Below are 13,177 nucleotides of genomic sequence, written 5' to 3' on the forward strand. Positions count from 1 at the left end.
TACACTTTTAAGATCTGAAGTAGACTACAAGTAAACATTCAGTCAACAGGGTGCACTTCTTTCTCATGGTATTGCATGGAAAGGTTTGTTTGTTTTTTTGTTTTTTTTACATCATGGTATAACTATATGATATCAGGTTTTTCTCTGTTGAATATTTTTTTCTATAGTACTGTGGTAATTCCATGCTATGCTTTGAATTACACTGAAGCAGCATGTAATTTCAGTACCATTGTTCAACTGAAATTACCCTGGTAAAAACATCTGATACCATCACACATACCACATTATAAATATATTTGACCACAGAATGCTGCAATTGACCACTCAGAATTTCGGAGAGCTGCATAATAAGAAAACTTAATAGTGAATTGTGAAAATGTGATCTCTGAAATCTTGCTGTTGCACTAAAAATTTTCCACTTGAGCTCTTCAGGTTTCCTGCACTGGTGAATTTGGCTGCTTTATTCACCAAAGCAGAATTGGCACAGGGACCCAGATGGAGGTGTCATGGGGTTTGAGGTTTGGGAAAGTGTGACCTTACAGGGTCCTTTTTAAAAAATTATTTTCTGACTTACAAAATGCTGGCATTGTCTCCCATAAAAGCAGACGGTAAGTTTTCGCTAATATTTTAATATTATTAGCCGACTTTTGATCTGCCATATGAACATTTAACAATGCAACACCGATTCACTTAACTAATTAACCGAGTGAAAAAAATGAAATTTAAATGACTTTTTCAATGTGGTGGGGAAATCACTACAAGCACATTTCAAAGGCCTACCTCATGTTTCTCTCTGGCTTTTTCCTTGTGATTGTTCTGTTGTTTTCTCTTACTTTACATTGTGTAGGATATTGGTGCCTTCATTTAATTGAAAATAAGCATTAAAAAGAAAGAAAAGAGATAGAAAACTCCCTATGATCTTTGACCTTGGAAGTACTTTCAGACAACTTTTTGTATTTTCAAAATATTAGTTTTTAACATAAAATAAAAGAACAAATATTCTTTTTTATACATGTATTTTTTAATAATTGCATATTTTGTTTGAATTATTTTTAGTTCTTGCAGTAATACTTAATGTTCATAATGCTAGAAATACAATAAATAAATAAATAAATTACCATAAAAGTCCAATTTTCAGACACATGGCAAATTCTAATAATTTTAGCAAAACAATATAGGGTCGAACAGCTTCATATTATTTAATAAAATTATACCTTTTATATGAGGTTACTTGCATTATTTTAAATCTTCTCTTCTCATCTTGCGATATCTTTGCTTTTGTCGCCCTCTAGTTGTGCAATGCGCTCCTACATGTAAGAAAATGGCGCTTTTTCGGTGTCTGTTGGACATAAAGGCTTTTTTAATTTGTGAACGGCATAGTGCTGCGTTGCAATTAAGCATTGGGGCAATATCGTTCTGAAAAAGTAGGAAGATGAAAGAAAAAAAAAACGAATCCAAGCTTCATACGATTTAGCCTCCATAACTGAAAAATCTGTCTGTATTTGAAGATTCCTGCGAAATTCTTATATTTATTAGGATATATATAATTAAATCACTTTTGTAGGCTGACTGGGGGATGCTGTGGATCTAATATAGCAGAAATGTAAGCAATAAAGACCCCAGTGCTGCAAACAGGAAATATTGTATAGGGTGGGGGAGGGGAGACCCCGGCTGAGACACTCTCTGGCCCTGACCATGTTTTGAAGGCACTAATACAACTACAGGGTCTTTAAATCCACTGCCGTGTCCCTCATTATCATCTAGAGTTACTGACTTCCAAAAGTCCCTTGTTAATCTCATTACTTCACCCTTCATTAAACCAATTGTGTTTTTTTCACTGCAGTTTTAGACAATAAGCTTAATCACAAAAGAAGAGTTGGTCAGCCATGATGTCAATTGTCTAAGGCGCACCACTAAGAAATCTCTAAAAGCTGGTAAGAGAGTCAGTTAAAGCGATACTTGGTCACAGCTGTTTCCTGAGCTCTACTGTACATCAGTCTCCGACACGTGGCCTCTGTTGACAACTGTAGTGCCATGTGTTGTGTGCATGTTTTTTTCAGATTATTAACAGACTTTCTGTCTGTACCATACAAATGGATTTTTTTCTTCAAAATTATTTTTATTTCAGTTTTTATTTTTTTAAATGCATAAATGTAAATGTATTTTACATCAAACCTTGTGGCAAAAAACGTCAAGTGAGCAAAAATGTTAATGTGGCAAGATGTGATAAAACATATGGAGAGGGTTTAGAGTGACAAATGCATATACAGAAGAGGGAAAAAAAACACTTTAACCCCAAATATCAATAAAACACGTTATTTATTTCCAGATAATAAGTCTGTACCAGACTGGCGAGGAGCTCTGTCTGCTCCCCTCCCACTGACCCCTGCTGCATCACCATTACTCTGTGTAATCTGGGCTTTACGTGCATGTCCAGATGGGCAGGCAGCCATTCGCTCGAGGAGAAATCCACTTACTGATCCATATAGTCACTGGGTTACACTTGCACTTCCAAAATGAGTGAGTTCACTAGAGCCGTCTGTGCTCGTAGTCACTTCTGCAAGACCACATCAGTGAAGCTTTACTGAGCTAGTTTAATCTCTATGTGTGCGTGATAACAATGCTGTATGTTTTACCTAGCCTGAGCACATTGCATCAACCTCTGCTAAAACCTTTCTCAGTCAGCTACTGGCAGGCTTTTAGACTGCACCACAAATATTATGTTTTACATTTCTAGCATTCACCATCATCTTCTGCGTGTCTGTGCAGGTCTGGGTGGAGCCAAGCAGACATATTTAAAACAAATCAAAGCTGAAATCTGGTAGATTTTACTACAAAGTCCTAGTTAAATGTTGGTGTTCAAATCATATAATGATCAAGAGGGTAATATAAAGGCGGTCAAGTGAGTAAGATGTTGTGGCAGATGGTTGGATAGAACCACAGGAAGTGCTGCCCCTCAAAGAGGCTTTTGTTCAAGCTACTGGAAATACCTCAAGGTGACCTGGGTATCTTAATCTCACTCATCAAATGCATCCCACTGTAAATCTATTTATACTGATCCTCACAATGCATCTTTCAACTTTATGGCAAAACAAAAGTTTTCCATGCAAAAAACATAGTTATATGGTAACTGAAGCATTAGCTACCACATCATCAATAAGAAAGAAAGAAAGAAAGAAAGAAAGAAAGAAAGAAAGAAAGAAAGAAAGAAGAGGACTGTCAGCTCTTTTGACTTGGACCAATAAGCAAACAATGTCCTAGCAACTACCCAAAATACCCCAGCAACCACATAGCAGTGTACAAAAAACACTGAGAACGCCTATGCAAATGTAGAGCAACACCCTAGAAAGCGCATAGCTACACACTAAAACAACCCAGAAAACTGTAGCAACTGCACAGAAACACACTAAAACCATTGTGAATACCCTAAAAAATTCCTAGCAACACCCAAGAAACCACTCGGAAAATCCTAGCAACCATATAGCAACACACTAAACCCTCTCAAAAAACCCAAACAAATGGATAATAGTACCCAAGAAACCACCCAGAACACCCTAGCAACCACATAGCAACACCCAAAACACAAAGTAAATGCAGCGCAACATGCTAAACCCACTCAAAAAACAAACAAACAAATGCATAGCAACGCCCTAGAAACCTCCCAGAACTGCCCCAACGCTTTGAGACGCACTAAAACTATCCAAAACAACATAGCAAATGCTTAGCAACACCATGCAGTATTTTAAGTTTTGTATACTTTTTATATTAATAAGCTACTGAAATTTCATAGTTTGGTTATCCTTAGAAACACTGGAATTCTTCTGGAACATTTGCAGTATGTTGGTGTTTAGCATGTGAACCATTGAGATAAACCAAACACTGAGGACATTCAGATGGTGGTCTTGACTTGTAAGGACCTAATTGTACACTTTGTTGTGTGTTTTCTCTCTGACGTAATCACACATGCACAATGATCTCACTCTCACATGCATGTTTAGTTAGTAGCTTTGTAATCGTGCACGGCACAGATCACTTCAGTGCCCCTTTCCTTCCTGTCTCAACTGAAGTTTAAGGATGGCAACAGTCAAAGCAAAGGCCTCTCAAATGAGACCTGTTATCTGAAACTCGGCAGCCACACCCACTGCACCCCACCCCCATTCCAGTCCTGCAGGAGCATACAGACATGGGAGAACTTCATGAGCACTTTCCCGCCTGAAAGAGCTGCCTATAGAAAGGGGTGTAATGCTTTCATGGGGGAGGGGACCGGCCAAGAGGGAGCTGCTATGATCTGGCATGAAATCGCAAGGGTCTGGACAAGGAGATAGGAGTGTGGTTGAGGACAATGAACTAGCAGGAGCCCTTAAAAAATTACCTTAAAAATAAAAGTTTAAATGAAAAGAGTTTATAGGCTGATGCCATAGCAGAACCTTTTAAAGGTCCACAAATCACTTTTCACACTACAATTATTATTAGAACTAACCATTTTTTGCACCACCCGAAACACCCTAGCTACCACATAGCAATGCACTAAAAACCACTCGGTACACCCTAGTAAATGCATAGCAGCACTCTAAAAACACTCAGAACACCCTAGCACATCAATAGCAACACCCTAGAAACCACACAGAACACCCAAGTGTAACCGGTCCTACTCGACCCACTCAGAGCGGGATTCGAACCGGCATGGGAGGCGGGTGTGCTAACAAGAGCGCTAAAAACTGCAGTCTCTAACGTGCCACTTGAGGCCAAGGGAGTGAGGTTTACACACACAGCCTCCATACACTCACCACCCTAAACCTCACTCCCATCCAGGTCATGGAACCAAATGTAACCGGTCCTACTAGACTCATTTCGAGCAGGACTTGAACCGGCGTCTCCAGCATGGGAGGCGAATGCGTTAACAAGGACGCTATATTGTGCCCCTTATAAGGCCAGGGGAGTGAGGTTGATGCACCCAGCTCTTACTAGCTTGCCTCCATTACAGTATACTCACCCCCCTAAACCTCACTCTCATTCAGGTCACGGCACCAAATGTAACCGGTCCTACTAGACTCACTCTAAGCGGGACTTGAACCGGCATCTCCGACATGGGCAGTGGGAGCGCTAACAAGGACGCTTTAGTGTGCCCCTTATGAGGCCAGGGGAGTGAGGTTTACACGCACAGCTCTTCCTAGCCTACCTCCATTACACTCACCCCCCTAAACCTCAATCCCATCCGGGTCACGGCACCAAACGTAACCTGTCCAACTCAGCCTGCTCCGAGCGTGATTTGAACCAGCGTTTCTGGCATGGGAGGCAGGCACGCTAACAAGAACGCTAAAGACCGCAGTCTCTAATGTCAGTTGCTAGCGTGTGAGGCCAGGGGAGTGGGTTTTAAGCACAGCTCTTATTAGCTTGCTTCTGTTACACAAGCAACCACACAGTAACACACTAAACCCAGTCAGACAACCTAATACCCTAGCAACCACCTGAAACACCCCAGTTACCACATACCAACACCCTAAAAACTACTCAGAACACCCAAGCAAATGCATAGCAACACCCAAGAAACCACCCAGAACAATCTAGCAAACACAGAGCAACACCCTAAAAACCACATAGGAACACACTAAACACACTCAGAAAACACATTAATCAGTTTTTTAATCTCAAAGTAATCATATAGCCAATTCAAGAACCTTACAGCAAAAAAAAAAAAAAAAATAAATAAATAAAAAGGTTCTTGATAAGCACTTGAATCCAATGTGCTGCAAAGAACCATGAAAAACCTTTCTTTTTTAAGAGTGTATGATGACGGCAAGCTTTTTAACATGTTTTAGGTCATACACACACCATTCTATGGCAGATTTCAGAGCACCATTTATTGAAAGGCGTCGTCTAAGTTACAGAGCTGTTACATACACATCTCTCCCAGAGGAATATTGTCATATATGTGCTGAGGTGTTTTGAACCACTGTGCATCTGTGTGCATATGGGTAAACATGTCCTTGCTATTGCTATATGCAATAGTTACAGCAAAATATAACATCTGCATGTGATATTCATATTATATGGGACCTATACATTTCCAAATTTCAATCCTTGAAACAGGGAGATTTAAAAAATATACTTGTGTACAAAAGTCTTTTGAATGATTTGAATGTGGCCCGATGGAGGATTCATTTTGATGCTTCATTTTTACATGAACTATAGACATGATCATGGATTTTCAACATTTTTAACAATTTTAACATTCTCTCTTATTTCTATTACCATTTCCAGGTTTTCCTCACGAATATATGATTATTGTTACAATTATTTATTTGTTGTAGGCTAATTATTTATCAAATTGCTTTTTTCAGTTTATTTGATTTCCTTCCTGCTGTTTAAGCACTATTTTTGGGAGGAAGTTGTATTTATAAATCTAAGTGGACAGATAATCCCTTTTATATATAACTTGGAATATTTTAATATTTAAATTACAGGGAAGAAACATTATACCTAAACAAAAGAAACAATGCCACTGGAACTGTCACTAGATTTATTTTGCACCATTTTTTTTTTTTTTTTTTTTGCGCAATAGATTTCAACGACGGCAACATTTTGTTGACACAGAAGTGAAATGTTTCTGTGCACAGTCGCCATTTTCTGCCTTTTTAAAACCTTTGCATGCACGCGGGGGCTTTAAAAACACAACATCTCTGAGGTCCATTTTAAATCCAGCTCCTAAAATAACTCCCACACATCTGGAAACCATGTAAAAAAAAAAAAAAAAAAAAAAAAAAAGGCTTAGATTGCGCAACATATATGATCTAATCACATGGAAATTAATTTATTTCCTAACATTTTTAAATCGACAGCAGAATTAAGATAATCTCCCTTCAACAGCTCTAAGTCATTGCAAAAACAAATAATATTGCAACTGATTGACATGCAAAAGTGCCCACACGGATATCTTGCTATGATTTGAAAATGTGCAGAGGGTCTCCGCAGGCCAATCACCGGGAGCAGGAGGCGGAGAGACAGATTTGATAATCCTACTATGGTGAAGACTTGCTTATGAATATTAAATAACAAAAAAATGGCGTTCACTCTGATTGGCTTAAAGGCAGTCGTTGGCAAGGGGACGCTATTCTGCTGGCCAATGAACGAAACCTACTATCTGTATGGCATGGCTCATGAATATTAATCAAAGGAGGCGACTGGACGCACAAGGAAGGTTACCAAGTAACGTCACCATGATCTAATTAATATTCATGAGATGAGGCTTCGGCATAGTGGAAATCGTAAATTCGCTGTCAGGTCGGCCTGTGATGAATTGAATAGGGAAGAAGAAGGAGGAGGAGGAGAATCCAATCCGGTTTGAGCAGGTTTTTGTTTCGGACGAGCGTTAACGTCTTCCTATACTGATCAAACCTACTGTGTGAACCTTTAACCGAGCTCAACTCACAGTGTCGAGCGTTTTTCAGCGTTAAATCCCGTGCATTTTGCATTTTTAACCGCCTTGATTTTTGCGCGTTGGAAAAACCTACAGCCATGCCTAAAAGGAGCAAAGTAAGTAGAGCATTGGTTTCTTAATATATCGAGGCACCATCTTTAATAGAATATGCAAGATAAAAAAGCAAAAAGGAATGAAAATAACAGTGCATATACGTTGCATGCAAACGTCCTTATTTTTCTTCTATTGCAACGGTATGCGCGCGATTTTGTGTTTGCATACCTCTGTTTAATAAACGCGTGTTTTGATTTGAGCGCGCGACTGAGATTTTTTTTCTCCATCAGCGTTAATTAAATCCAGCTTAATTTTCATGCATACGCGGATATGGGAAATGATCTGTGCATTTATGTTATGTTTGTGGTGTTTTTGTTTACAAATAGATGAGTCTCTGTCGACATGCATCAGACAAAGGGGGTGTAACGATCTTAGTTTTCGTTTATGTGCAGCTTACAGTCTCGCAACCTAAAGATTGTCGCGCGCAGGGCATCAAATTAAATTGTTGCATTTAATATTTATTTATTTATTTAATGCCGTTTTTATTTTTAGTAAGGTTTGCTGAAATTTTACATAGGCTACATGTCTTTGTAAAGGCTCGGGTTTTTTTTTTTTTTAGTGTCATGGCTGCCCTTTCGCGCAACCCCGATGATTTAAAACTCACTGTGGGTCTGAATAGACAGCAACAGACGGTGCGATATTTTATCCTGCAGCTCATAGTCGTGTATTAGGGATTTAATTCGTGCATTAGGGCTTTAGTGCACGATTGCGTCTCGATATATTTGATCGTGCAAGTGGTAGATTATGCAATGGCGGTATTCTTGCACATCATAGCGCCACTGTTTGGTGTTTCCTATTATTCTGGTATATTCTGTAGTGTTTTTTTCCTCGCGGCTGTGCACCTCGGGATGTTGTGTTTGAAAGTGAATGGCGGGAATGTTATGGAGCGGGGTCGGTGGGGCGAGCGCAAATCTCCATTAATCAGCATTGAATGAGTCGGTGTGCATGAAGGGGGCGGTGCTCACAAGACTGCAATGAAAACGGACGGAGAGCAGCAGTACAGTATAGGCGGATGGAGGCAGGGCATAAACATTGATGAATTGCTGACTGGATGTTCACGAGTCATTTCATCAAGAAAAATACATATTACGAAACATACAGCAGCCATTTAGTCCGATCCCCGAGCGAATGACTCTTATGATCCGATTCTTTTTTTAAAGCGTACAGCGTGGAAAAACATTTTCAAACAAATGAATCATGTGAACCGATTCTTTTTAATGAATCAAAACCATACATTGCGACCAATGTAGTCCGGTTCCCGAACGAATGATTTGGATGAACCGATTCTCTTTTTTTAGTGAATCAAAAACATACCGCGGACTCGAAAAAGTGACTTTTATGAGCCTGTTTTTTTTAATGAGTCTTATGAATCAATCAGATCGGATACTCAATTGACGGTTATGAAACCTGGTTCACTTACGAAACCACAAGTTAACACTTTCGTCATTTCCGACTGGAATTGAATTAAGAACTGTTTCTGTTATGTTGTATTGAGGCTAAGGAGACTTAACGTTAAATAATTGTGCTTACTGACTGTTATTAATGTCAAAATGGTTTTTATTTATTAAAACAAATGACTGAATGAGATTTGGTACCACATATTTTGTTTGTTTGTTTGTTTGTTTGGTATTTTAGCCAATTATTGACTTGCATTTATGCAGCTTTTAAAAGTATATGAAAAGCAAAAAAAATTTGCAATAATTGTATTAAATTTATTTTTCATTTGAAGAAATATTCATTTTCCCTCCAAAAATTTCTTAAAAGTAATAACAGAGGAGGAATTAGAACCCAAATAAATGAAATTCCTTACTATTCCCATCCCTACCTGAAAAAAAAAACTGTGGGGGGTAAAAAACATAAAAATGCATCTGTTAAATTACATTGAACTTTGACTTCTGAGAATAACACTTTTTTTCCCCCCTTAGGCGAACAATGATGCTGAAGTCTCTGAGGTAAGCAGATCTCACTTATTAAGTTTAAATAATTAAATAAATATTTTTTGCATCAAAATAAAGTCATATGGTTTAACCCTGTTATTTCTTTGCAGCCCAAAAGAAGGTCGGAGAGGTTGGTAAACGTGAGTATTCATGTTTTTTTTTTTTTTTTTTTTTTTTAAATATATACAGTTTAAATTCATTAAACAGATATGACGATTATTGTTTGTATATTAATTTATGTATTATAACTTTTTATTTTATTTTTAGAAACCTGCACCCCCAAAGGCAGAGCCTAAGCCAAAGGTAAGGAAAATGCTTAAATAAAAAATAATGAAATGAAATTCTAGACTATAAATTAGCAATAAAATGAACAATAATTTAACACAATGTAGAAGGCGGCTGCCAAACCTAAGAAAACAAAGGAACCCAAGGAGCCCAAGGAGGAGGAGAAGAAAGAGGAGGTGCCCGCAGAAAACGGAGAAACAAAAGCTGACGAAGAGGTAACATTACGTATATCACCCTTAAATTATTTGAGATCTAACGTGAAGAACGGCCTATGCGATTAACACCACTGATGATGTTTTTCAGGCAACGGAAGACGCCGACAAGAAGGGAGAAGACGGGGAATAACTTTGCTGAGGTCTCATCGTTTACCAGCACTCCCTGTACCTCTTTTCTTGTACAATTCAGGGGAATATTTTTATCTACTATTTTCTAAAGGCAGGTTTTTTAGTAGTTTGATTGTAGAGACACATTTTTTATGGAAGAAAAGAAACATTTTGAAAGTGATCTCATCATATCCAGCATTTTTACATTGGGCAGAAAAAACTACCGTCATCGTAAATGTCGACAGGAGTTTTTTTCCCCCTCTCTGCTGTCGCTTTCAAAGTGAGAGGAAGAGGGGCAGGTTGCGGGCATGTCATTTACACAGACAGCTGGACATCTTACCGAGCTTGTCCGTATGACTAACATTCCATTGGCTTTATGAGGGATTTTTTTTTTTGTGTGTGTGTGTTTGTGTAACCTGTAATGTGTGTTTGGGGAGGGAGGGGTGGGCAAATAACTCATTGTTTATTGTTTATAAGGCAAAAGATTACTTGTAGAACATTTGTAAGCTGTGTTCCATATGTTAACTGCAGTTCTCCATAATCATTTCTGCTAAATAAACATATTCTCTAGTACTGGAGTTCATGTCAGGCCTGTGCTTCGTGTGTATTGATTTTGTCTCTTCTGTGATAGTACCGCAATAAATTTGTAAAACTGCTGTGAAAAAGATTTTTGGGGCTTTAAGTCCAGTTTGTGTTATGGTACCGATGGCAGACGTGGGATGAATATCTCTGCGAAGCCAACGATTCTTTAATATCCAAACGCGTTATTAAAATGGAAAATTCGAGACAAATGAGTCATTACGTGTAAAATCTCTTTAGTTGTAAAGCGTTCTGACCAGCAGTAGCAATATTTTTGTGGGACTTAGATATCAAGTATAAATGTACAGTTTCTTTTGATCATTGTTTATAGATGTATCTCTGTGTGTTATGGTTCGATAAAACAAGCCAATAAAAATCAGTTGTGATACCCTGTTCTCCCTTTAATTTTGAAGTTACATTCATTATTCTAGGGTTAGTTAGACTTGCATTGTTTAAAAAAAAACGAATAATTGTGTGTGTATATATATATATATATATAATTAGTGAATACCAACGATCGCATCCAAAATAAAAGTTTACGTAATATATGTGTGTGTACTGTGTATATTATGTAAATATAAATACACATGCATCTATATATTTAAAAAAATATATATAATACAAATTATATATAAATATATATACATGTAAATATCTCTTAAATATATACTTGTATGTGTATTTATATACACTAAATATACACAGTACATGTATATCATGTAAACACTTATTTTGGATGCGATTAATTGTGATTGATAATTTTAGCATATATATATACAGTACACACATGTATATTATGTAAACATATATATATATATATATATATATGTACAGTACGTGCAGAATTATTAGGCACATTGATTTTCTGATTTGTATTTAATAATTTATAAATGATATATAATTGTTCATGAAAGCTGGAAATGAAAAACACTTTATATTCAGGTGTGCAGAATTATTAGGTACGTTTTCTTTTACAGATAAAATGATCCAAAGATTTAACGCAGACTGAAAATTTAAAAATTATTAAATGCTCATGAGAAGGATGTAATACTAATTAAATACTAGAAATTGCAGTTAAGGCATGACCATTGGACAGTGAAATCCTCATTGGGTCAGCAGAGTCAGACAAAAACAGTTGGTAAAGAAAAGACACATGTTAACTGCAAAGAATTAACTTGAAGAATTAAGTGTGAAACCATCAGGAACCCTTTAGTCTCCAGCGCCACTATTTTCCAGAACTACAACCTACCTGGAGTCTCCAGAAGTGCAAGGTGTCAGGATCTCAAAAACTTAGGTTAGGTGAAGAATCCTAAAAAATGACCCCCACTTAATAAGAAGCACAAGCTGAAGTGTTCATTTTCAGTCTGTCTCCTACCCTGAAGTCTGTTTTACAGAGATGGACTAAAAATGAGTTCCCAAAACTTACTGCCAGATTCTGGAAGATGAATTCTTCATACAGTGGTACAAGAGGATGTGGTGTTGGTCATTCAAGAGTCACTCTCAATCCGTCTGTCTATAAAGCCTATAAAAAAACAGTCTTAATGTATTTTACGACACTTTAGCTTGTGATTCTTATTAAGTGGGGGTCATTTTTTAGGATTATTCATTTACATTACATTTACATTTATACATTTGGCAGACGCTTTTATCCAAAGCGACTTACAAGTGAGGAATACAACAAGCGAGTCGTCATGACGAGGCAAATAGACAAGAAGTGCTCATAATACAAGTTATAGGCAGTGCTCAGATTATCCTAAGCTACAATAGAGAGGGATTAGAGGAAGTGAAAGGATAGGAATAAGAAGGGTTTTTTTTTTTTTTTTTTTTAAGATGAGGTTAAGTGCTCACGAAAGAGATGGGTTTTCAGCTGTCTTTTGAATATTGCCAGGGATTCCGCATTCCGGATGAAGGCAGGAAGATCATTCCACCAGCAAGGGACAGTGAATGAGAATGTTCTGGAAAGTGATTTTGTGCCTCTCTGTGATGGTACCACAAGCCTTCGCAAGCCTTCGCTCCTTTATTCACCTAACCTAAGTCTCTGAGATCCGACCCCTTGCACTTCTGGAGACTCCAGGTAGGTTGCAGTTCTGGAAAATGGTGGTGCTGGAGACTAAAGGGTTCCTGATGGTTTCACACTTAATTCTTCACCTTAATTCTTAATCCTTTCGCAGTTAACATGTCTTCTCCACCTGTTTTTGTCTGACTCTGCTGACCCAATGAGCATTTCACTGTCCAGTGGTCATGCCTTAACTGCAATTTCTAGTATTGTATTAGTATAGTATAGTATTTCATCCTTCTCATGAGCATTTAATCATTTTTGACTTTTCAGTCTGAGTTAAATGTCTTTTTTTGGCTCATTTTGCCTGCAAAAGAAAACGTCACTAATAATTCTGCACACCTGAATATAAGGCGTTTTTCATTTCCAGCCTTCGTGAACAATTATACATCACTTTTAAATGATTAAATACAAAATTAATAGTAGTTATTAAGTTGAATGTGATTTGGAATTGGTAAGATGTGCC

The 13,177-nt window shown here is 37.6% G+C and overlaps 1 protein-coding gene across 1 annotated transcript; it reads left to right on the forward strand.

The window, feature by feature from the left end:
* The first annotated feature begins 7,270 nt into the window (after positions 1-7,270).
* On the forward strand, positions 7,271-11,043 carry si:ch73-1a9.3 (non-histone chromosomal protein HMG-like). The gene is made up of 6 exons (XM_048180945.1): positions 7,271-7,533; positions 9,457-9,483; positions 9,579-9,608; positions 9,736-9,771; positions 9,861-9,968; positions 10,057-11,043. Exons 1-6 carry the CDS (start codon positions 7,516-7,518, stop codon positions 10,096-10,098), a joined length of 261 nt encoding a protein of 86 aa, XP_048036902.1. The 5' UTR covers positions 7,271-7,515; the 3' UTR covers positions 10,099-11,043.
* Positions 11,044-13,177: the final 2,134 nt, after the last annotated feature.

The sequence above is a fragment of the Megalobrama amblycephala genome, linkage group LG2 (genome assembly GCF_018812025.1).
Source record: "Megalobrama amblycephala isolate DHTTF-2021 linkage group LG2, ASM1881202v1, whole genome shotgun sequence".
Classification (NCBI taxonomy): Eukaryota; Metazoa; Chordata; class Actinopteri; order Cypriniformes; family Xenocyprididae; genus Megalobrama; species Megalobrama amblycephala.

Coding starts and splice junctions, on each gene's coding strand:
- si:ch73-1a9.3 (XM_048180945.1), top strand. Junction 9,484..9,578: donor ATGATGCTGAAGTCTCTGAG/GTAAGCAGATCT, acceptor ATTTCTTTGCAG/CCCAAAAGAAGGTCGGAGAG. Junction 9,772..9,860: donor AGGCAGAGCCTAAGCCAAAG/GTAAGGAAAATG, acceptor AACACAATGTAG/AAGGCGGCTGCCAAACCTAA.